Consider the following 24,736-nt stretch of genomic DNA (forward strand, 5'->3'; position numbering starts at 1 on the left):
TATTATAACACTGTTTAATTAATATAAAGTAAAGTAAATAAAGTATTCAAATTAAATCTAATTATTATTAAAGTGATTTTATTTTCTAATTTAAATAGTCTTTTTGACTAATTAACTTTATGAAAAAATAATTTGATTACGACATTTGACAAGGAAAAGACGTGTACGAAGAGTTTTATATTTGTGTTTGTGTGTAAATTCAAATAATATGCAGGTAAGAAAGATTTGATACTTTGCACGATGACTCATGCACAAAGAAATTAGGTTAGAAACAACGTACGATACAAAAAAAATACTAATTTTACTAAGTTAGTGAACTATTTTTTCATAAACTATTGTGCTGATAATTACCAAAGAGGTCAAATAAAACACGTTATTATTCTAAAAATGGACATTTATTTCTTTTTGTTCCTTCGTAATTATTTGAACATAAAAAAGAAAAATAACTCTCCGAATTGCATTCAAAGTTTATGATAAAAATTGATACAAAATAAGTTTAGAGGTAAAAATAAGAATATTTTTATTCTAGGGGCATGAGAGATAATCCTTATATTTTGAGGGGGCACTTGTGAAAAGATAAAAAAATATAGTATACTAAAAAATCTGGACCTTGGGTCGAGCCGATTCCGCTCATTACCGCCGCACTTGATTGGAGCCCTATCGGTTTTACACCGCGGAGACCCGTCAGAGATCTGAAGCTCGAAGAACCGTTGAAATCACCTTGAACAACCCAAGCTCTTGCACTTGATTCGAAGGAAACCACTTCTTCCCGCTATGTTGCTGCAAAAAATTTCAGTAAACAGGAATTTGCTTCTTCATGTCGGACTGTCTCTGTCGCTTTCCTTTTTCATTATCTTCTTCAAGATCCCAACTCTCTTCCTTCATGGCATATTCACCTACATCCACCCTGATAACGCCAGCACTGGCGTCCGAGCCGCGATTAGAAGACCTGACGGCTCTAACTCCGGTTCTGGACTAGAGGGCTACCGAAACTTGTCGTCAACGGGTGCCGCTGAGATCAGGAAAAGAACAAAGTCGAAGGATAAGGAGAAGGTTGAGTTTGACGAAAGCAAGGCGCAGATCTTCAGGTTAAAGCTGGATGAGAATCATCTCCAAACGCGGATCTATTTCAAAGAATACAGAGATGGATTCACTTTTTCATTTGTCGGTATTTCTTGTTTACTGCTGCAATTTTTCTTGGGTGCATCTGAAGATTCTGGAGTTTGGGGAAATGGGATGTTTGTTCCTCTTCTTTTCGCGATCTTCGCTGGATGTAAGTTGTTTGTATCACTCGGTAAGGTTGCTTTGGAGAAATCTGCGTCTAGGTCGTTGGATAGGCAATTGAGCTTACTTTTTGGAGTTTGTGGCTTTCTTTTTGGACTTCTAACCTGTTCTTCGTTTAGCCCTTTTATATTGGATTTTGATCTTGATCAAATTAGTGGTTTGGGGACCTTTTTCGTTGCCATGTTAATGGGTTGCTTTTCGGGGTTTTTGTTTATACCTGCAACAAAAATCGCTCGCTCTTTTTGGCTTGGAACTGACCAAATTAGATGCAACTTGGAAATGGTTTATTGTGGGTGGTTTTCTCGGATGATTTTGTATGCGAGTCAGGTGGCCATGTTTTTCACCACCCTGCTTTGGGTCAAACCATTAGCTGAAATTTTCATTAACAAGAACATTGGCGGAAGTGAAATTGAACACATGTTAAATGAAATCGAAAATGCTGACAGATTGGTCGGAAATATAGGATTCTCAAAGGCTGATTTTGCCAAGCTTAGGCTCTGGTGTTTGGCACTGTGTGGTTTCTTGCAAATCATTGCTGTGAGGCAAAACTTACAAATGTATCTGAACGAAGCTCTGTTATCTTGGTATCAAAGACTGCATGCTGGGAAAGTTCCTGAATTGGATTTCAGTAGAGCAAAGGTTTTTCTGCACAATCACTACTTATGTGTGGCTTCTTTGCAGTTTTTTGCTCCACCAGCCTTAGTTTTGCTTTTCTTTGGGTTATCTCAAATTAGTATCAACTCTTTGGAAGGCACCAGTTTGGCTAGTTTTATTCTTTCCTGCTCTCCTTTAATCAAACAAGTGCCTCTGGTAATGGCTTGGTGGATTGTCTCTGTAATGTCTATTTATACATCAGCCACCATCGTGCTATATCGTCGTGGCGTGCTGTATGTTTCTTGAAATGCAGAATATGTTTGTTTTTCTTCTCTCTTTTGGCTTTGTGATTCCAAATTCTCACTGAAATTTGGTCCATTGAGTTTGTACTGCTGTAAGAGTTTCGTTAGAACAGCAATTTATTTGGCTGTAAACATGACAATATCCTATGAATCATTTTGTATAAACGGATGCTGGTCGAGGGATCAAAGTTTAGATGGGTTTTTTCTGTCATGGTGCCTAATTTTCTTTGACTTCTCAGTGGTCTCTTCTTCAATCTCTACCAGTTCAGGTATGTGTTTCTTTCGAACGAACTGTTTCATTCCGGTCTCGTGATTCTGATTGATCTGGCTCTGTCTAATATTGATATCAGTCTTAGTTTTTTAGTAGGAAGGGAGAAGATCCATATAACTTATTTGCAATTTTTTTTGTTGATATGATTCTTGGTATGAACATGATATGTTTGATAACCTGTTTAAAGTGGTTTGAGATGGCCTCTAGATTGAAGGTAAATCTGGAGAAATGGAAGAGTAGTAACAAGATTGAGGGCTTCTTGGAGAAATGGAAAGTTTTCAAAATTTCAAAGGGAGGGATTCATATTCCAAGGAGAATAGTGTTGTTCTTAGAAAGAAAATTGAGGGTTTCATTTGGTTTGGGGAAGTGAAAAAAAATATTAGTCATGAAGTTGAGTGGGAAACTGGGACTTTTACCTTCTGAAAAAGATGGCCTTGGTGTTGGGAATTTGAAGGAAAGGATTGTGACTTTAGAGGTTTCCATTGGAGAGAGAGAGGGGAAGTTTTGAAAAGGTAAACGTTAGAAAAACGGGAAGATTCTCGTGGCCCGCCTGTTATGTATCACTATCAGTCTCACGATCTTAAAATGCATTTAATGAGAGGTATTCACATTATTATAAGGAATGCTTCGTTTCTCTCTACAATCAATGTGAGACTGTTCTCATCTCTAATTGATGTGGAATCTTACTATCCACCCCTTGGGGCTAGCATCCTCGCTGGCATATTGCTTGGTACTTGGTTTCGATATCATTTGTAACAGTTCAAATCCACTGTTAGTAGCCATTGTCTACTGTTAGCCTTGTGGTTTTAAAAGGCATCTACTATAGATAGATTTTCACTCTGAGAAGAAATGTTTCGCTTCCTTCTACCATCAATGTGAGATTGTTCTCATCTCCGATCGATGTGGAATCTTACTATCCACCTCTTGGGGCTTGCATCCTCGCTGACATACTGCTTGGTGCTTGGTTTCGATATCATTTGTTACCGTTCAAATCCACTGTTAGTAGCTGTTGTCTACTGTCAGCCTTATAATTTCGAAATGCATCTACTAGATAAAGGTTTTCACTCTTATAAGAACTGTTTCGTTTTCCTCTCCCACTGATGTGGAGAGAGTAATAAAGATTCAAAAGAGGTGTCCTAATACGGTCTTCGGTACCGAGTTGTCGGTGTCATTGCTCATTTGGTTGGAAAATTTGGTTTTGAGTGTCAATTACAATTGTCTTGGGGTTTGATGAAGTGGGAAAAGATGATATTTTGGGACTAGTTGTGTTGCCAAAGATTCCACAAAATGGGCATACTTTGTGGGTCAAATGTAATAAAGACTTTTTGACTTGCGAATATGGATACAGACATTTTGGGACTACTTTCCTTCTCTCCTTTAAATTATACTCCTTTTTTCCATTTATTTATTAATAAATAACATAAAGAATAATCTACGTGGCCGCCTACGTGGACAGCTTAAAATAAATATATAAAAAATCCTTGGCCTTTCGGGGAAGTTTCTCCAATTTGTATATATAAAAAAAGAACTTCTCTTACTACTTCCACCACGAAGCTTCTAGAATTGAAATTCAATGGCCTTTCCTGGAAAAGGGCTTCGTACCTTTCCGCTTTAATTCGTATCTCGAAGCTTTTCTTTAGGGTTTGGAACTTGCCTACGATCTTTCCGGGATCTGATTTCCTTGATTCTTGTGCCTCCTCTCATGGAGGAGCCGACCGCCAAATCGACGTCTGCTGGCGCCGATTCACCGAGATCTGTGCCCACTCCTTTCTTGTCCAAAACGTATCAGCTCGTTGATGACCAGACGGTCGATCATGTCATTTCGTGGAACGACGATGGCTCTACCTTCATCGTTTGGAACACCTTGGCTTTTGCTAGAGATTTGCTCCCCAAGCATTTCAAGCATAATAACTTCACTAGCTTCCTCCGCCAGCTTAATACTTATGTAATCGATCTTCTACTGGATTTCTATTTCATTGATGTTTCCTTCTGAGGCGTGTAGTGGATGTGTTTCATCTCGGATTATTTTTTTTTATTTTTTTTTTGTTTGGTTTTAGGGATTTAGAAAGGTTGTATCGGACCGGTGGGAGTTTGCGAACGAATGCTTTCGTAAGGGCAAGAAACAGCTTCTATGTGAGATTCAGCGTCGGAAATTGACCACTCCGGTGCTGACTACTGCTTCTAACTCGGTTGTGTTGACAGCCGTTGGTGCTCCGGCGATTCCGTCTGCGAATCTATTGACGGGGAGTTCTTCCGGTGAAGAACAAGTAATTTCGTCGAATGGAACTCCGACGAAAGATCTTGCGGAGTTGATTGATGAGAACGATAAGCTGAAAAAAGAGAAAGTTCGGCTGACGGAACAATTAACTGAGGTGAAATCCCTGTGCAACAACATCTTCTCCTTGATGTCGAGCTTCGTCGAAAACCAATTGAAGAGCAGTTGCAAAGTTAGAGAGAGCGTTTTAGCGTCGGCAAAATCGCTGGATCTTTTCCCGGTGAAGCGGCGTTCCGAAGAAGACGAAGCGGCAGAGGCCACGGAAGCGGAGACGTATCAGATCGGAGCAAAGCGGCCTAGAGAATACAGGGAGGGGCCGGAAGCGGCGGAGGATGATACTACTCTGCGACTTCAACCACCGGAGAGACCGAAAGTGAAATCAGACCGGATAATTTGTGAACAGAAAGTTGATAATGAGAAAACGTGGCATAATCAGGTCCACTGAGAGAGGATCGTGAAATATCTGTAATTAAAGGGCTAGGATTGAAGTATCGACTTTCAGGTTCAAGTAATCAGCGGTGCAGGGAATCATTCCCCAAATGTGGGAAAGATGGCACGTGTGGCAGCCTTTTAGGCTGAGGGGATAAATTAAGTTAATTTGAATTAAATATCAAGTGTATTTTTTGTATTTTGAAAGGAAAGAAGTAATATTTTATTTTTTAGTTATATTATTAATCATTTTTCATATTAGCTGGAATTGTAATTAGAATTTTATAGTGTATTTTTATATTTCTAATTTTAATTAATTAATTAAAGTGACGTAATTATGGAATATACTACAATATTTAAAATCAACCTCTAGCTCGATTCCAACCCAACTCGTGTACGAACAAGTCAATCAAAATTGACTAAATTGACCAATTTAATGAAGTTTGTATTTTATAATTGATATCTAATAAAATCATATCTAACAATCCATTGGTTTGGAGAGGGGAATGGAACATTTTTTAAAAGGGTGGAAATCATTTCTTAGTACATGTGTTTTAAAACCTTAGAGTTGACGACGTGGTAGGCTTGAGCTATTACAAATGATATCAAAGCCAGACATCAGACACTGTGTTAGCATGTACGCTGAGCCTCCAAAGAAGTGAATTGTGAGATCCCACATCAGTTGTAGAGGAGAACAAAACACTTGTTATAAGAATGTGAAAACCTCTCCCTAGTAGATGCATTTTAATATCTACTAGTAGTAAGCTTAATTGTTTACGAACACATTGACAAAGATAAAGAGATGTGATTGATTGGATTAGATTAGATTAGCAGATAAAATGTATTACAACTCTGAACAAATTCGACCATATCCTCTACTAATATACTTGTTTACAGTGTTATATTCNGGAGATGTGATTGATTGGATTAGATTAGATTAGCAGATAAAATGTATTACAACTCTGAACAAATTCGACCATATCCTCTACTAATATACTTGTTTACAGTGTTATATTCAAGCTCTAAATCTTTCTTACTGTAATTTGATCCCTTTAAGAAACTTGAATACCTGAAGCATGGAAGGTCTGTTAGCAGGATTTTCAGACAGACAAACGCAAGCAATCTTTAGAGTTTGAAGCATCATATGCTTTGAATCAGCATTCAAAACCGTCACGTCCAGAACCTCCGCCCCCTGCCCCTTCTTGATCTTCTGAAACACCCAACCAACCAGATTCCCACCTTCAATCTCCTTAAACTCAGGTCCTGTTGGTTCCTTCCCAGTTACCAGTTCCAGCAGAATCACTCCGAAGCTATAAACGTCTCCTTTCGCCGTCGATCTCCCGCTCTGCCCGTACTCCGGCGGAATGTAACCAAACGTTCCAGCTATCTCAGTTGTCACATGAGTCTCACAAGCACTGATCAACCTTGCCAATCCAAAGTCACCAACTTTTGGTTCAAACTCTTCATTCAGTAGTATATTACTTGCTTTAACATCCCTGTGAATGATGTGGGGGATGAATCCATGGTGAAGAAATGCCAATCCACACGCTGCACCCGAAGCGACTTTGAACCGAGTCTCCCAGTGAAGAATTTCAAGCGCACTGGTTCGGTTTCGCAGCCAAAGATCCAAGCTACCATTCACCATGTACTCATACACAAGAAGCTTCTCCTCCCCAAGAGAGCAGTAGCCAAGCAATGGAACAAGGTTATGATGCTTTACTTTGCCTATGGTTTCCATTTCAGCCATGAATTCCCTGTGCCCCTGTGTTTTTGCTTGGCTTAGCTTCTTGACAGCAACAATTTTCCCATCAGGCAAGGTGGCCTTGTACACTGTCCCAAATCCTCCATCTCCAATGATGTTTGTTTTACAGAAGTTATTGGTTGCTTCAAGGATATCAACCAAAGTTAGCTTCAGAAGCGGCTGCTCGAACATCGCCACGTTGATGCTTAACGGCTCTTTCGATCTACTGCTGCTTAAGAAATAGAGATTGGGATCCATCAAACTGTTTAGTTTGCTTTCCTCCATATCCTCTGGATCATCATCTCTATGGCTTCGAATAATCCGTTTTCGCATAGCAAACGCCACGGAAAAAACGATAAGAACACTAACAATGATAATCCCAGCAACACTCCAAGCATTCAAGACTGCAGATCTTTCCATGTTTTTGATCTTGCAGTTGTAACCCATGATTCTTCCACAAAGATTCTTGTTCCCAACAAATGAACTTTTGGATAGATTCTGGCAAATGCCGCTTTTCGGGATCGGTCCTTCGAGACTGTTTTTCGCCAAATTCAGGTAGAACATATTGAACAGGCTGCATATTTTCTCTGGAATCTCTCCTGAGAGCTTGTTATTTGAAACATCTAAGTACTCAAGTTGCATGAGATCCCCAAGATCTGGAGGGATTGGCCCTGTGAACTTATTTCCATGAAGATCCAAAGTTGTCAAGTATGAAAGGTTGCCTAATGCTCGTGGAAGAACGCCCTCGAACTCGTTACGACTCAAATTCAAAGCTTCAATCTTCCATGTAAATGAGCTTGGGAAAAGCTCTACAATCTGTCCAGAAAGCCTGTTCTCTTGTACATAAAGCCCCACAAGATTCAACACGTTGGATAGAGACAAAGGAAGATCACCATCCAACTCATTAGAACTTAGATCCAAATGAGTTAGAGCTTTCAGATCACCAAGAGTTTCTGGAACTGAACCAGATAGTCTATTACCAGTTAAGTTCAACTTCACCAAGCTACTCAAACGACTCAAGCTTACCGGGATCGATCCGGTGAGGCGATTATTCCCAAGATACAGGCCTTGCAGCTTAAGAACATCACCGAGCTCTGCGGGAATAGGACCGGTAAGCATATTGCCAGACAAATCCAAGGTTGTCAGGTTTGTTAAGAGAGAAAGAGATTTAGGAATCTCTCCAGAAAGTAGATTATTGTTCAGTAAAAGATCCACCACGACAACACACTCCCCTAGTTCATCAGGTATGCTACCCGACAATCTATTATGGGACAAATCAAAAACGCCATGATGTTGAACAAAGCTCAAATCAGGAATAGTCACTTGTTGAAAATAAGCAGATGTCTTGGAAGGTATTGCTCCAGATAACTCATTGTGCGAAAGAACAAGGCACTGTAATTCAGCAAGCTCAGCAAGTTCTTCCGGTATCGACCCATTTAGACCGTTGTTTCCGAGGTCCAATGTGGTAAGAGCTTTACAATCTCCAAGCATGGCTGGAATAGTTCCTTCAAGCAGATTTGAATTCAAGTTTAGAACAGAAAGGGCTGTGAGATTTCCAATCTCATTCGGTATTGTGCCTGTCAACCTATTGTTGCTAAGAACAAGCCTCTGAAGTGAAGCTGCATAACCAATCTCTGAAGGCAGATGACCCTCCAATTGGTTATTTGCAGCAGAAAACTCCATCAAATTCACCGAGTTCCATATACTTCTCGGTAACGAACCGGTGAAATTATTCGAGTCGAGGTTGATTACGAGTAAGGGAAGGTCTGAGAAGTACTCAGGTATTCTACCAACAATCAGATTGTCTACCAAAACCAACTGTGTAAGGTTTCTACACAGCACGAATGTGTCGTCGATCGAACCCGAAAGGAAATTACTATCAAGATCAATCTCCATCAAGGATGCAGCATTACAAATCTCTTTAGGTATTGAACCTGTTAACATGTTATTTCTCAAACTGAGGTGATTAAGCATTGAGCAATTCCCAATCTCAGGTGGGATTTCTCCGGTAAACCGATTACTCGACAGTAAGATCGATTCAACACGATCCCATTTGCCAAGCCAAGAAGGCAATGGCCCAGAAAGCTGATTCTTCTCTGCAGAAAATGTCAAGATGGGAAGCTCTGAAAGCTCTTGTGGCAACATCCCAGATAGAGAGTTGAATGAAAGCATCAATGTTTTCAAGTTTTTGCAGTTTCCAAGTTCAGCAGGAATGGAACCATTAATGTCAGTGTAAACCAGATTCAATATGGTCAAGTTCTGTAACTCACCGATCGATTTTGGGATAGAACATTCAAGTGGGTTGTATGAAAGGTCCAGTTTACTCAATGATTTCAACTTGGATAGTTCTTCGGGCAATGGACCGGTTAAAGAACAAGAAGGAGCGAAAAAGTTCTCTAGCAACACAAGATCACCAAATTCAGGCGGCAACTCGCCGGAAAAGTGGTTAATGCCGATGTAAAGGTCAGTCAAATGCTGTAGATTACCAATTTCAGGTGGGATTGAACCAGAAAACGAGTTGTTGGAAATGTCCAAAGAAGTTAAGGATTTAAGCTCAGTAAAGATGGTTAATGGGAGTGAACCTGATAAAAGATTGTTGCCAAGGTCCAACGATAAGATTCTCGTCAAATTTCCGATATGGGTCGGAACATTTCCGACGAAGGCATTGCCGGAAAGGTCAAGCGTCCGTAGTTGCTTTAAATTTCCAAGCTCCAGCGGGATTGTCCCTGTAAACAAATTAGTCCCCAACTTGAGATTCTCCATCTGGGTCAACTCAGTAACTCCGATAGGGAAGTCGCCGGAAAACTGATTTCCGTCGAGAGCGAGCACCTTCAAGCTCCGAAGATTGGATATCTGAGGTGGGATTGAGCCATAGAGGCCATTGTTTGAAAGGTCAAGAACAGAGAGGCTCGAGATATTGAAAAGGGAAGGAGAGAGTCGGCCTTTAAGGGAACGAGATGAAAGGGAGAGCTCTGTAACTCGACGGAATCGGCAAGAAACTCCGACCCAGAAGCAGTGAGGGACCAATGAGTTCCATGGCAGGGTTTTTGAGGTGTCTAGCAATGCTTTGAAAGAAAGCAAGCTTTCTCTGTCGAGAAGAATCTGATTGTGGTCAGAAACGCCATTGGAGGTCAAAATACAGAGCTCGAAGGAGAAGAAGAAAATGAGAAAGAGGCGTTTCAGCTCCATACCCATATGAAATACCATGAAATCTCAATCGTTTAAACCCCAACTGCAAAAAAAATGAAGAAGAGAAACCTCAAATTTCATGGCAGTTGAAGAAGAAGAAGAAGAAGAAGAAAGTTAAGCGCCATAGGTAGAATTTAATGGAAGGGATTATTGTAAAATATAGCCCACAAATATTTATGTTTTTTAAAAAACTAATTTTTTTTTTATCCTTTTACTAATGAAATATGACGTCATCATGAAAAAAAATTATATATATAAAATTAGGCTTGTGGCTTCCTTAAAAATATTAGATAAAATAAATATATATTAAATAATTCTTTTAATCTAAATTACTAAAATTTAAATAATATATATATAATTAGCAAATTCTCCATTTTTGTGGCAGTAAGGGTAAAATCGTAATTTACATTTCCTTAACATGAAAAGTAATCCCAAATTACTAATTTTAATATAGGGGCATTTTTTACAATTAACCACAATGAAAGGACTATGGCAAAAAAAGCCTTGTGGTCAGAAAGGAGGTGCAGCTCACGTGACTTGAGGGATGTTCTATTTTTTTTTTTTTACTTCCAGACCCTTCAAATTCCTTGTTTTTACTTTTAGGTATTTATTTTGAAGTCCTTCAAGTCTTGAGAAATTCAAGTTTTTGACTTATGGGTATTTATTTTGAAGTCCTCCAAGTCTTGAGAAATTCAAGCTCTTGTGGAAAACACAAAGCTTTGTGTTCTCTCTGTACCTTTTTTTTGCATTTATTCCAAGCTTTTTGGGTCAATTATTGTGGGACAGAATCAAATTTGGTCAAAAAAAAACCGAACATAGAGTCCCAATTATTCGACTTATGTTTGTGGGTTTTAGGGTTCTTACTTACTCGTAGGGCTTTGGTGTAAGATTTTAGATCCGTTGAATAAAGTGGTTCGGAATTGATAGAAGGAAGTACGCATTAGATATATTTGTATCCGTTTATTCTGAGTTTTATGTAACTACGTGATGATTGTTCTTATATTAGTAAAATCATTTATGGAGTAGTAAATGACACATGGTATTTATGAACGTTGCCACTATGGTCACTAGCTATATCGTTTTGACTCATAGTTAGATGGCCCGTGTTTGGTTTTGCAAGCTGGATGCTAGTGTTTTCTTGACTGAGTAGGGTGATACGCTGGATGACTTACTTTCGAGACAAATTTTGGTCATAAGCTAGATGATCTGCATTTTGAAACGGATTTTAGGTTTCACTGTTGTACTTGTATGTTGTTGTATGTGTATGCATATCTAAACCTAAAAAAAGTTGTTTATTGGGTATTCTTTATACTCGACCTTTTCACAACTTTGTTTAGTGCTGAGGATTGTTCAGAAAAGGAGTCCCACGTTAGCTAATGGAAGGAGAAATCATGAGTTTATTAGTAAAGATACTATCTCCATTGGTACGAGAGTTCTTAGAGAAACCAAAATAAATTTACGAGAGTTTATGTTCAAAATCGACAATATCATACCAATGTAGAGGCCCGTAATTACAAAAAGGTATTAACATGCATAATGCATGTATGTGGGAGAGATAAAAATAGTACAATAATTGGGCACACATTTACTCTTTAGATTGTTCTTTTTTCGTACAAAACAACCAACAAAATCCTTAACTAACAAAATAAAGACAATTGAAACTTGTTGGTTATGTTTTGTCTATATATCTTTATCATTTCTCCTCGATCAAATAGAGTAACTATTCGACTTTTTCTCGAGTTTTTTTCAATCAAATTTGTTATCATATAGGCAACAAGTTTCTTCTTCGGCCGAATCACCTAAAACACTACAACTAAATTATGTATGTAATTATTGGAGAGACACAAACAGTGGATAACATAATAACTTATTTGTCATATCACTATGAACAGAGGAACTTTTGCTCACGTTATACGTCCTTTAGCATACGTACCAAAACTAACAACATTCGAGATTCTGCATGATTAAACACACAAAAAAGGCTCTCTAACTAATCATACGTCTCTTATTCTTATGAGATTTTTCTCCACTATCAGATTTAGAACGAGCATAATACGGTTTAAAATAAAAACGTTTAATTCTCATAAAATATCTACAAATGTTTAGTTTTTTTTTTTTTTTTTCACTTTTTGAGAGAGATGCTTCTATCCTTAGGGTCTATGAAGCTATTGTCCTTATTTATTAGACTATTCAATAAGTTTTTCTTTTTTGTTAAATGAGCACCTACTTTAATTTAATTCCATTTAACTCTAACTCCAACTAGGAATTGGAGGTTGGCTGACCATAAAATTAGGTCATTTCACTTTTTTTTAATAAAAAAATTAAATAGTTTTTTATGTAATAAGCTCACGGATAATAGATATTGTCCGTCTTAGTCCGTTATGTATTGCCCTCAACCTCACGGTTTGTGATTGACTTTAATACCATTTGTAACAGTCCAAGTCCACCACTAGTAGATATTGTTTCACATCGATTGGAGAGGAGAACAATTACTTATACATGTGGAAACGTCTCCTAGTAGACGTGTTTTAAAATTTTAAGGGGAAACCCATGAAGAAAAATCCAAAGATGACAATATCTGCTAGAGATGAGTTTGAGCAATTACAAATAATATTAGAGTCAGACATGGGAGAGTGTATCAGCGAGAACACTGAGCTTTCAAAAAGGGTGGATTATGAGTTCCCCCATTAAAATATTTTTTTATAAAAATGCGTAAATCAACATAAGCGAATATGAATGTGAGCAGTAAGTTTTAAATATGGGTGGTAAAGTATATACTATAATTTATAACATGCATTAATTAGGTAATTATTATTATTATTATTATTATTTTATTGGTGGGGAAATAGTTTAGAAAATTGCCACGTGGATATATATATTATTTTCTGATTCAAAGAAGAGTACAAATTTGGTCAATAATTTAAAAGGCTATAAACCTGAAAAGAACAAAAGTTTAAAGTCTGAGGTTTTTAAAATTTGCAAAAATGGGTCCCTTCTTTTTCTTCTTTTCACAAAAGGTATGTTTGGTTTTGGGTCAGGACCAGTTTCAGATTCGGGGCCCCGAACTGACACATAAACTCCTCTGCTCCGCAGAGTTGCTGGACCCGGTCTTGGGGGTATTTATGTCCTTTCATTATTACAATTTTTACTCGGTTCAATCTTCTCTGATTCTGTACCAAAACCGAACCGAACCGATTAGTACGAAGAGCTGCAGTTTCCGGAGAAAAAACAGAGAAAATCACGTAAAAATCTTCAGAGAAGAGATTTTCCAGGAAAATTTTTGTGGGTCGGAAGAGAAAATGAAGGCTTTTAGTTTAATGGGTGAGCGGTAGTGAGTGGCAGCCCCTGCAGTGACATCAATGATCATGTACTGCAACTGCAGCCGTTTCAGAGGCAGAGATTTCCGAACAGAGCAAAAACAGAGCATTCATTTTGAGAAAGGGGGAATAAAGAGCACAAAAAGGGATTGGACATAAATTGTTGATTGTGAAAGGAGGTTGCGTAAGTGAGCTCAAAACTTGAAGTTTTGTGGTGTAAGTTTGGTCGTTTTTTCATTTAATTTCAGAGGCAGACAGAGTTCTGAATTGGTAAGTTTGGTCAGGTTTCTTTAGTTTTGGCTGCAGACTATATTTGTGTTCATGACAACTTTGTGTTCTTCCATTATAAATTAAATGAGATAACTATTGCCTGCCTTATGTGACAACTTTTAAAGGTTCATTTGGACTTTCTCATGTAAAACAAGAAATGAGCTGGTAATTCCCACGACCATGCATGTTCAGCGCGTGTTGCCTATGGTAGGTCCCATGCTTGTTTTAGGCCTTATTTCCTGTTGCTGCATGTCCGGTCATGTTTATCCACGACGTGTTGTCCATGGCCGTATGCCCGTTCCAAACCCCTTTTACATGCTTTCATCTTATATAAGTCTTTACTACAGGTAGATATCACTAGTTGTCATTTCTTTCCACGTGAGTTGTTTGTTGCCTACTCACTTTTAGCTTATAACATTGCTTTCTTTCAAATTGTTTTCCACAAATTCTCTTATGTTTTCTAAAACATTTCTTTCAAAAACACGACTTGAGGCTCGACCATACGTCGACATTGTCCGTGAAGTCCAAATTTCTCACGACTGACTTGTTCGTTGTGTTAGAAGAAGTACTGCACAATCGTTGCCCCGCTGTTGCACCTAGGGTAAAAAGATAAAAAGCTCCTCATAGATTTGTAAAGCAAAAACCAAACTAAAACCATTTTTTGAATTGGAGAAATAAGTAGACACTACATCACAAACAGTTGAGTTTTCAAGACAAACATACAGATGAGTTCTAACCGGTCATCGAGTCAATACCCGAACCACCCACACGACAACCGCAACATTACAAACTTATGTAAACCCAATACGAAATCACATGTTCGTGGTTCGTTCTTGACTAGAAACCTATGCTCTGACCATTCTCTGTCTGAGATCTTCTCATGTTCAGTCTATGAAAATTTTCCCATAAACTTTGCATATGAGCCTACACTTACCTTTCTAATGAAATCTTGCTTACCGAGCAAGCATCGTTACGATACTCGAAGGGCGACTTTGATCTTTTGGATGGTGCAAGAAATGAGATTGTTAACTGTCTCAACTGACTCAACGGTGAGTTTGGCTGTTGGAAGGTTATTCACCAAGATTTGGAATGCAACTGTGAGAAGGCATCCACCAGCATAGCCACTGTTAATGTCTGACATGATCGGACCGTCTTTGTCGTTGTTAGTAGAAGCATAGTTGGATGGGCCATCGGGGAGAATGGCGAATCCTGAAGGTAGTAGCGATACATAAGCCGAATCTCCTCCACGCATCACCAAGTTAACGGAGGCTGCGTCGACTGGAGCGTAAACGATCAGTGAGCCTGAAATATCAGTCCAACTCTCTTGCAATATAAGCATGGTGTTCTCATTAGCATTCATGGGCTGCAAAAGATAAAATGTTAGTATGCGGATGAATGAGTCTTGAGGAAATCATCTATACAGACACGGTTCGAGATTGCTCACGTTAGCGCGCAGGAGAGAAACACGGTTATCCAGTCCCTGGCCTTTCGATATGCGAAGCATCTCTATCATTGGCCTGCCATTGGATAAAATGTCCCATTCGCTACGTAAGCACTCGTCTTGCAAGAATGCAAACAATCTCTGCTGAGTTACTGGCATCCAAACAGAAGTTGCAGCGCTCAACACGATACCCGGTGGCTCGCCAGGATCGTTGATGCTGTTTCTAGCCATCATTTTTACATCTTCACTAATATTGCCAACAACAAGCTTGTCCCACTTCTGCAATGTCGAAGTACAAATCCCAGAACAGAAGTTATCAACCATACGCTGGGATAGTTTCAGCATACTTCTCCTACCGTGTGGCGATATTCCTGTTTGAATCAGACATGTAAGAACCCGAACGAAAATGGACTACACAAAGATCGAGTAACAAGACGAAATGAGACCTGCAGGATCTTCCGTAGAAGACATAAGAATTGCCAGACAGTCACATTGTCTTTGAAGGGTAGCAAGCCACCGTTGCGAACCGAAGCCGATGCCCCAACTAATTATCTGGCGGTAAAGTTGGTGTACAACAGTTTCATCATATTCTGTATGTTCCACCCATGTAACCTACAATAAACAAACCATCAATCAACATAGAGGAACTCCCACCAAATATATAAGAGACAAGACATCAGACGGTGGGGGTGGATTGTGAGATCCCACATCGGTTGGAGAGGGGAATGAAGAATTTCTTATAAGGGTGTGGAAACCTCAGCTTAGTAGACGCGTTTTAAAACCGTGAATCTGACGGCAATACGAATAATTTCAAGAGTACTTTTCCAAACCACTTATGGGCCAAGTTCTTGCTCAGTAATCCCTCATAGATAAGAAATCTAGAACAGTCCAGTTTGTGTACTTTCCAAATAGAATAAGTTCAGAAATCAATGTGTTCCAAAACTTCGACCAGCAGATTTTATGTAATACTTTAATACATGAAAACGTCGTCTTGTGTTCTTAAAACGAAGCTAAAACGTCATCATATTTCATAAGGTTCTATGTAAACTATCATTAGACCAGATCCAGATCATACACTCTCGTGGATCGGAAACGAAACAACGCAGATAGCGAGAGAAGAATGCAGGCATCAAATGAATAAAATATGCACAACATGAAAGAAATCTGAAGATTAGTAACTACCTTGGAGAAACCATTAGGCATATCTTGCACAATACAGCCGGAAGGAAGCCTCCTGCAACTGAAAAACATGTCTGCATCCGCGCCTTCTCCGAGGGAAACATCAACTACAGCCCACAGACCATCAGCATGCTGCTTGCAGAAGCGGAGGAACTTAAGAGTACGAACAGGAACAAGCGGGGAAAGTACTCGAAGTTCAGCATGCATCTGAACATATCGACGTTCTTTAGTTTATCTATAAGTATGTATCCACACGTTAACGTCGAGAGAAGGAGGGGCATAGAGAAATACCAATTGTAATGAACCATTTCTAGTTCCACCCATGCCATTTGATATCACATCGATTGTAGTGGCTCTAGCAATCAAACAAGGAAACATTTCTGCCCATCGGTTCTATTTTAAAGCCAAACGAACAATTTGTTATCAAAGCATAAACTTGTTACATACATCTAAATGGACAATAATCCATAAAAGTTCTTGAAGCTGAAGAATAGCAAAAAGGGTTGAGAATACATACTGCATCCATCAACGTCTCGATGAGTGCCATGCTGTTGATGATGACCATTGTAGTATCTCTGGTAGCTTCTGTCGTCCAATTAGTGTGTTTCATGGCAGCCGACGAAGGAAATGTCCTGGAATATTCGTTGAAGTTCAACGTCTCTTTGCCACTGCTATCCTGGCTTCTGATCCAAAGGGGAGTATCAATTTGAGCCATCTTAACCAATTCATCCATAGCAGCCAAAGCAAGATCCACATATATTGTTCTGTCAATTGGTATATCATTGCCTGGCATGCCCATTTGAGACTTACTAATAGGCATCACAGGGCCACCATTGAAAAGTCCGTTTCCCAAGTTAAGCCCCATAGGCATAGGATCAGAAATGTTACTCAAATTTCCCATTCCATTTCTTCCAACAGAAAGTTCCAAGCACGAGTCTGAGCTCACTGAAGAGCTATGATTGACAAAGGGCAAAACTGGCCAGCCCAAGAACTTGTTGGTGACGGTGTATAACCGGTGCAGTTCATCCCTTAATCTGGCATTATCAATCCTAAGCTGGTGTTCCTCGAACGATAGATGAACAGGAATTGAAGGTCCACCGCATGTATTGCACGTTGGGTTCGAAATAGCATCCTTCATCACACTATTCTCGGCCCGAAGCTTATCGTTTTCGTGCTTAAGAATTGCATTCTCATGGCGTTCTATTTGTGTCTGATACATTTTCAAAAATGGCTAAATTGTTAATTACCTTCATCACCACGGATCTTAACAAACAAGCATAAACCAAAAGGATGTGCAAGTGCTTACCTTCATCTGGGTTCGACGATTTTGAAACCAAAACTTCACTTGCTTCGATTCCAAACCAAGCCTCCTACTGAGCTCACTCCTTTGTTTATCATCTGGATGAGGACATTCCTTGAAGAAACTAAACCAAACAAGCAAAGCAAAGAAAAAATATTCCAAATCATCAAACTCTTATATGCCGTTTGGAAAAATATTACTAGGCACACACTATAGAAAGGCTAAACAATGAGATGCGAAATTAAGAGATATACATCTCAAGCTCTTGGATCTGATGGGGGGTATGCCTATGGTACTTCTTCCTTTTTCGACGTTGTTCATCGTTAGCATCCTGATCATCCCCAGATACAGCACCATCGATGTTGTCGCTGCCTGATCTGCTATCATATTCATCTTCCCTCATCCTCACAACTCCATTCGGATCAAAGCTGTCCCCAAGCAGACAAGCTTCTCTATATCCATCCATTTTCCCCTGCAACATAAAGCCATTAGCGTTTATTCACAGACAAGAAAGGACCCTAAAACTAATGCATAAACAAAGCAAGTCTAACGCAATGGATATGAATGAAAACAATGGAAGTGGAATAAAATGGTTCGTACTATGGAATTGGAGAATTCAGAGGAGTTAGGCAATGAACAGGGAATTGGGAAAGCCAGAAAGGTCGGGTCAGCAACTGCACCATTAGGCATGATATGGTTGTATTAGCCACGGCTCTACCCTTCTGATCAAACCCACAAAAATTCAACAGATTACACAACTTTTTGTTTGCTTAGACAAGCAAATTCTCCTCACTTGAATGAATTTGAGGGATACCCACGTCCGTTTATAAGGGTTAAAGGCTTAAAAAGTGGGAGTTCTAAGGGATATAAGTAACCGTCCATTCGATTTCTGGGTTTGACTATAGCAAAGCAATGACATACTCATAAATACTGACAACAAAATGGACATTTCTCAATAGAAAACAGAAAGTAACAAGCTTTTTCCTCGTCAACGCCCATGCATGAATCATGACTTTTCACCCCCCCTGTGTCTATCTTTTGAACACTCCCTTTGTCCAGAAAACAGTTGCAGAACAGTACAAAAACCAAAAGCAACAGGACAAGAAAACTCCCTTTTTTCCTCAGTTCCTTCCAGTTCATACTTTAACTCTCTATTACCATACCAAGAACAAAAAGAGAAAAAGAAATTTAAAAAAAAAAAATAAACTAACGAAGGGTATGAAACATAACCCTAGTATTCAAAATGCTTGACCCCATATTTGTCATAACTGAGAGAGACCCAGAGAAGAGAAGAACAGAAAGAAGCTAAGAAGAAGACAAAGGAAGAAGTTGCAAGGTCTTGTTTTGGTATATGAACTCGTATTCACATTACACCATCAATTTTACATCATGAATCTCAAAAACCAAGAAAATAAATGTGAGCCATTGACCTTGTTGCTCTATCATACACAAGTAAGAATGGAAGAAAAATAAAAGAACAAATGTGAAAAGTGACACCTTTAAGGTTATTTAAACGTGAGAGACAGTGAAAGGCAGGGCAAAAAGAGCAAAACAGCAAAACAGCAAAAGAGGGTTCTTACAAATAGAGCCAAGAAATTAATGCAACTTTCAGATTCTCACGATGGGATCTGTGGAAGAGAAAAAGACCCATAAAATATTCATTAAAAAAAAACCCTTGTAGCCTGAAAAGATTAAAAATTTATGGAAGTATTAGAAACCCTAATTTCTTTAGCATATAGTTTAATGTTGAGTTAAGGTTTAGGGTTTAGGGTTTAGGGTTTATGACAAATTTTTTATTTAAAAGAAAAATATGAGGACAGGCGGATGTGGATCCCACAAATCTTCTGTCTTATTAAGGAGTAAAAATCAGGTGCACGCAAAACTATGGTGAGGTGGTGGGATTGACTATCTGGACCAATGAGGCATTGACATAGCAAAACGTCATAAAGGAGGCTATTTTAACTCTTTTTTGAGTACACATGATTTTCATTACTTACCATGATTGTGGTTTAACAAATTTTGTAACCTTTCGCTACAAAATATAAACACTTTTTAAAAGAAATTTGGAATTATTATTTTTCCATGTTGGTTTGAAATCATTTAATATTTTCTAATCAACTTCATCATTTAATATTTTCTAATCAACTTAATCATTTAAACTATTCAAATAGTTTTTTTTTTTTCTTTTCATAATTATATAAAATGTTTTTTTCCGCCCTTTATTTTAGGGGACGTGAGTAGAGATGTTCATTGGCGGAACCGGATAGGAAATATTGCCGCCACCTATTTCGTTCCTCATTCCCGCAAAATTCTCCATCTATTTTAGCGGGGATGGAGGCAAAAAATCCTCTAAGAGAATTTACCGAGATTGTTATATTACAGTAGTCTTCTCACCATTAAAAAATCTATTTAATAGTCTTTATTCTAAATATTACAATTAAAAGGTCAAAATTAATATATATATATATATTTGTATTGGGTGGATATGGGGGACGGGGACAGTGAATATAATCTTATCCTGGACCTTATTTATCTAACGGAAAAAAATGTTTCACTCCCTTCCCATTCCCAGTCTAAATGGGGAATCCCCTCCCCTTAATTAATCAATGTGGGACTCTTTTCAACAATCCTCCCCTCGAACAAAATATACTATAGAACCTCCTTGAAGCCTAAGGAGCCCTCGAACATCCTCCCCTTAATCGAGGCTCAACTCCTTCTCTAGAGTCCTCGAACAAAATACACAATTTGTTCGACACTTGACTCACTTTTGACAACACCTTCGAGCCTCACAACTTCATTGTTCGACATTTGAGAATTCTATTGACATGATTAAGTTAAGAGCATGACTCTGATACCATGTTAGGAATAACGAATCTCCACAATAGTATGATATTATGTACTTTGAGCATAAACTTTCATGGTTTTGCTTTTAACTTCCCTAAAAGGACTCGTATCAATGAAAATGTATTCCTTATATATAAACTCATGATTATTCTCTAAATTAGTCAATGTGCGACTCCCTCCTAACAATCCTCAACACCGGCAAGTAAAATGAACATCTCTAAACATGAAACAAAAGTCATTGTAAAAGTTGGTCAGCCAAGTTGCCAAATTTTCCAGATTTATGATTAGTTCTTGTTAAGGAAATCTAGTTGTACAAATGATACATTACAAACCAAATATGGCAGTGGAAGCAATGTAATGATCTTTTTCCTTGAATTAACATGTAATCCTAGAAAATTCCTTACGAAAAAAAATAAGAAATGGAATAGGCTTGATGCTCAAAGACACCTGCAGATAGACATGGTTTAGAACAGGACATATTAGAGGGCTTTATGGAGTATCAGTTCCTCCTGAAGGCACCTACAGATAATGACCAACTCAAAGCAAGTGATACCCATCACAGAAGAATCAACAACTTTTGTTATCATATTATTAGATCTTTAGTATACTTCTTGTTGTTGTCTAAATAAGAATCAAAACTTAAAAAAATTTACCAATAATCAGCACAGGAGCAAGAGCCATCCCTGAAATGGTGGAATCTGTTTAAGTCTCTTACAATAATCTCCCGCGCAACGAGTTTGCTTATGAATTTGAATGCAGTATGACAATCAATACATACTCTCAGATTCTTCTTAACTCTGATGGGAGCCCCTGGTGGAGTTGCAATCAATCCAAAAGCCACAGCCAGTTTCTCGCTGTGTTGCCATAGATGTTCTTCTTTTTCAGTTTGTTCGACGTCATGCAGATCGGTCTCGATCATCGGAAAATACCCCGCTTTACTCAGAAGCTCCCGTAACTCGTCAACCTTTGCATATATTTCGATACTTCTAGGATGGTTTCTATCTCCAACAATAAAGGTGTACACCTTATCTTTCACCTCAATCCAACTCATTCCTGGTTCCTTCTTCACTAAGCTGTCTTTCATCATTTTTCTTATCTTTGCAACATTATCCCACATTCCTGTGGATGCATAGATGTTGGCTAGGAGTACATGAGTTCCAGATTTTTCGGGCTCAAGGGTTAGGAGCATCTCGGCTGCCTGTCGGCCAAGCTCGATGTTCTTATGAATTCTTGCAGCACCTAGCAGTGCCCCCCAAACAGCAGCATTGCCTTGAAATGGCATCTCTTTCACAAGCTCCATTGCCTCGTCCAATCTTCCAACTCGACCCAGGATATCAACCATACAAGCGTAGTGCTCTTGCGTTGGTATAATTCCAAACAGTTCCTCCATTAATCCGAAAAATCTACGAGCCTCGGTTACCAAACCACCATGATTGCATGCAGAAAGGACACTGACCAAGGTTATGTGATTTGGAGGAATGCCATCTTTAAGCATCTGATAGAACAGTTGGAGGGCTTTTTTCCCGTGGCCGTGTTGAGCAAGTCCACCGATCATCGCTGACCAAGATACAATTCCCCTCCATGGTATGTCAGAGAAAATGCTTGTCGCGTCGTCTATGCTTCCACATTTTGCATACATATTAACAAGTGAATTTCCAGCAAAAACGTCTGAGAGCAACCCACATTTCAGGACATGGACATGGATTTGTTTTCCTTGCTCGTATGCTGATAAATTCGCACATGCGTTGAAAAGAGAACTGAAGATGAACGCATCGGGCTTCAAACATCGTTCTTGCATACGCAAGTACATTTTTAGAGCCTCTTCTCCCAAGCCATATTGGGAGTAAGCAGTAATCATTGACGTATACGCCACCAAATCTTCAGCAGGACACTCTTCAAAAACTTTTTCTGCCTCTTCTAATCGACAGCCTTTTCCATAAGAATCGAGCAGGCTATTTGCTACGTAACCATCATATTGGTAACCTGATTTGATCGATATCGCATGAACTTGTTCGCAAAACGCAATGGCCTGCGAGCCAGCTGAAGATTTGAGGATTGTTGACAATGTGGTCTGGTTGAATTCTAAACCTTCTTTATACATCATTGTAAAGAGGGATATAGCTTCCATATCATACCCACAATTGGAGTAACTGGAAATAATAGAATTCCATGCGATCGAGTCCCTTTTAGGAATTAGATCAAACACCTTCCGTGCATCTTGCAGTAAACCACATTTCGAATACATATCTATCAATCCAACACCCACAAATGAATCTGAATCCATATTCATCATCATCAAGGCAGAGTGCAATTGTCTACCTATTTTGATAAGCCCTAACCCAGCACAAGCTTTAAGAGCACTTGATAGGGTAAACATGTTAGGACTCACTCTAAAGCTTCCCATCATCCCAAACAATTTAAGAGCTAAATCATTATACTCATGAAGAACACAGCCAGCAATTACAGCATTCCATGAAACGATATCAGGTTTCGGGATTTCATAAAACACGGCTATTGCAGATTCAGGACATCCAGCTTTAGCATACATGTCAAGAAGTGCATTAGCAGAAAAGGGATCAGAATCATACCCAAGCTTTATCAAGTATCCATGAATTTCCATTCCGGAATCGATGTGCTCCAAACCAGCACAAGCGTTTAATACAGTGGAGAGACTAAATTCATTTGGAGTAAGTCCAGTAGAAACCATTTCTCGAAACAAATTAATCGCTTCTGAAAAGAAATCAATCTGCACATAACAAGAAAACAAAGCATTCCAAGATACGACGTTTCGTTCTGGAATTTCCTCGAACAGCTTCTTCGAATCACTAAACTCCCCACATTTAGCATACATAACAACCAAAGTATTGGCAACAAACACATCAGATTCAAAACCTGTCACTAAAGCAATCCCATGAATCTGCTTCCCCAGTTCCAAGTTCCTCGTTAAAGAACAGGCTTTTAAAACACTAGGGAAAGTGAACTCATTGCCCTTCACTCCCAACAAATGCATTTCATAAAAGGTCAAAAGGGCTTCTTCTCCACGACCATTCTGAGCATACCCAGATATCAAAGCAGACCAAGAAACTAAATCTGGCTCGGTACCGTCCATAACAAGTTTTCGAGCAGCTGGAAAACACTGACATTTTGAGTACAAGTTTATCAATTTGTTCCTTACCCCTGTATCTGTACACAATCCTAACCTGATCATACGAGCATGGATTTCCATGCCTGATTTTACATCCTTGGAAGCAGTAAACTCTAATAAAAGCTTGGAATAGGAAATGGATGAAGTGTTGCCACTCCCATTTTGAATAAACCCAGAAACATCATTGGTTCGTAGGTCGCTTATACACTTAACCGATGTGTTAATACATTTGGTAGAAGTGAACAAATGGGTAATAGTAGCAAAGGGTTTAAGAGGAGAGCAAAGAAAACTCCGTAAAGAATTAAGGAAATAACAGTTCATGGTCCACATAATAGAATACAATCAATTTGCTCATTCAAGAAACTAGCAACGAATTTCCAGAAAGAGGGGGAATTCCATAGGCCCCCCTCGCCAAAAAAGAAAAGGGAAAAAACATCCAACATATAAGAAGAGCTCTGAAATTAATTTCATCATGAAGGAAGATGAATTGGAGGGCAAAGGAGAGGAGATTGAGCGTACTCTGAAAACTCGAGTTGAAGGGGAATTTGTTATGCATCCTCGCTCTTCTCCCCTGTTCGTTGTGCTTTAGCTGTACTGAGTATTGAAGCTTGACTGCCCATCATAGTAAGCATGTCTGCTTGCTGCCTTGCCGTGTTTGCGCGGGCGGCGGGTAAAAGTTTGGGACATCGTTGAGAGCGGCGACGGGCTTGGCATTTCATCACTAAATAATCTTCCTTAAAAAATCATTTTTTTTCTCATGTGGGTTCTTTTTTTTTTAATCTAAATCTTTGAATTTAATCTTAAATTAATCCTATACTTAGTTTGGTGTTAACTTTTGTAAAAATGGGTAAATAATAGTAATAGTTTTTCCTTTTGAGCTCGCCCACCCGATATTGTCCCGTCTCGATTTTCTATTTCGAGAGCAGATGGTGTCATTTTTAAATTTTTCCTTTCGAGCCCGTCGCTAACAGATATTGTCTTCTTGAGTTTTCCTTTCGACATTTCTTTCAAAGTTTTAAAACGAGTCTGGTAGGGATAGATTTTCACACATGTACAAGGAATGTTTCGTTCCCCTCTCTAACCAATGCATGATTTCACCCTCGAAGAGATTTCCACCCCTTAAAGAATGCTTCGTTTCCCTCTCTAACCGACGTA

The 24,736-nt window shown here is 38.9% G+C and overlaps 5 protein-coding genes across 6 annotated transcripts; 2 read left to right on the forward strand and 3 right to left on the reverse strand.

The window, feature by feature from the left end:
* Window positions 1-526: 526 nt before the first annotated feature.
* Window positions 527-2,210, forward strand: LOC111801598. The gene has a single exon (XM_023685630.1). The coding sequence runs from the start codon at window positions 775-777 to the stop codon at window positions 2,182-2,184; it is 1,410 nt and encodes a 469-aa protein (XP_023541398.1). The 5' UTR covers window positions 527-774; the 3' UTR covers window positions 2,185-2,210.
* Window positions 2,211-2,289: 79 nt separating this feature from the next.
* Window positions 2,290-5,392, forward strand: LOC111801599 (heat stress transcription factor B-2a-like). The gene is made up of 3 exons (XM_023685631.1): window positions 2,290-2,449; window positions 4,092-4,396; window positions 4,509-5,392. The coding sequence occupies exons 1-3, from the start codon at window positions 2,314-2,316 to the stop codon at window positions 5,169-5,171; spliced, it is 1,104 nt and encodes a 367-aa protein (XP_023541399.1). The 5' UTR covers window positions 2,290-2,313; the 3' UTR covers window positions 5,172-5,392.
* Window positions 5,393-6,073: 681 nt separating this feature from the next.
* Window positions 6,074-10,191, reverse strand: LOC111801597 (leucine-rich repeat receptor protein kinase EMS1-like). The gene has a single exon (XM_023685629.1). It carries the CDS (start codon window positions 10,101-10,103, stop codon window positions 6,189-6,191), a length of 3,915 nt encoding a protein of 1,304 aa, XP_023541397.1. The 5' UTR covers window positions 10,104-10,191; the 3' UTR covers window positions 6,074-6,188.
* A 4,119-nt stretch (window positions 10,192-14,310) lies between these two features.
* On the reverse strand, window positions 14,311-19,260 carry LOC111801457 (homeobox-leucine zipper protein ANTHOCYANINLESS 2-like). Of its 2 annotated transcripts, none has more exons than XM_023685461.1 (9): window positions 19,173-19,260; window positions 17,847-18,064; window positions 17,599-17,716; window positions 16,810-17,502; window positions 16,584-16,685; window positions 16,296-16,499; window positions 15,560-15,725; window positions 15,117-15,484; window positions 14,311-15,035 (listed from the first exon to the last, which is right to left on the reverse strand). In XM_023685461.1, the coding sequence occupies exons 2-9, from the start codon at window positions 18,056-18,058 to the stop codon at window positions 14,643-14,645; spliced, it is 2,256 nt and encodes a 751-aa protein (XP_023541229.1). In that variant the 5' UTR covers window positions 18,059-18,064; window positions 19,173-19,260; the 3' UTR covers window positions 14,311-14,642. The 2 variants fall into 2 exon arrangements, with proteins under 2 accessions (XP_023541229.1, XP_023541228.1); XM_023685460.1 differs by lacking the exon at window positions 19,173-19,260 and adding an exon at window positions 18,193-19,003.
* A 1,736-nt stretch (window positions 19,261-20,996) lies between these two features.
* LOC111801386 (pentatricopeptide repeat-containing protein At5g04780, mitochondrial-like) lies at window positions 20,997-24,307 on the reverse strand. The gene has a single exon (XM_023685365.1). The coding sequence runs from the start codon at window positions 23,909-23,911 to the stop codon at window positions 21,086-21,088; it is 2,826 nt and encodes a 941-aa protein (XP_023541133.1). The 5' UTR covers window positions 23,912-24,307; the 3' UTR covers window positions 20,997-21,085.
* Window positions 24,308-24,736: the final 429 nt, after the last annotated feature.

The sequence above is a fragment of the Cucurbita pepo genome, chromosome LG09, assembly GCF_002806865.2.
Source record: "Cucurbita pepo subsp. pepo cultivar mu-cu-16 chromosome LG09, ASM280686v2, whole genome shotgun sequence".
Taxonomy (NCBI): domain Eukaryota; kingdom Viridiplantae; phylum Streptophyta; class Magnoliopsida; order Cucurbitales; family Cucurbitaceae; genus Cucurbita; species Cucurbita pepo.

Bases quoted from the DNA above. Each gene is read 5' to 3' on its own strand.
- LOC111801598 (XM_023685630.1), top strand. From the start codon at position 775: ATGTTGCTGCAAAAAATTTCAGTAAACAGGAATTTGCTTCTTCATGTC.
- LOC111801599 (XM_023685631.1), top strand. From the start codon at position 2,314: ATGACAATATCCTATGAATCATTTTGTATAAACGGATGCTGGTCGAGG. The intron at 2,450-4,091 runs GTATGTGTTTCT...GCTTTTCTTTAG, and splicing joins TTCAATCTCTACCAGTTCAG to GGTTTGGAACTTGCCTACGA. The intron at 4,397-4,508 runs GTAATCGATCTT...GTTTGGTTTTAG, and splicing joins TCCGCCAGCTTAATACTTAT to GGATTTAGAAAGGTTGTATC.
- LOC111801597 (XM_023685629.1), bottom strand. From the start codon at position 10,103: ATGGTATTTCATATGGGTATGGAGCTGAAACGCCTCTTTCTCATTTTC.
- LOC111801457 (XM_023685460.1), bottom strand. From the start codon at position 18,282: ATGCCTAATGGTGCAGTTGCTGACCCGACCTTTCTGGCTTTCCCAATT. The intron at 17,503-17,598 runs GTAAGCACTTGC...AAAATGTATCAG, and splicing joins ATCGTCGAACCCAGATGAAG to ACACAAATAGAACGCCATGA. The intron at 15,485-15,559 runs GTCTCATTTCGT...TGATTCAAACAG, and splicing joins TTCTACGGAAGATCCTGCAG to GAATATCGCCACACGGTAGG.
- LOC111801386 (XM_023685365.1), bottom strand. From the start codon at position 23,911: ATGTGGACCATGAACTGTTATTTCCTTAATTCTTTACGGAGTTTTCTT.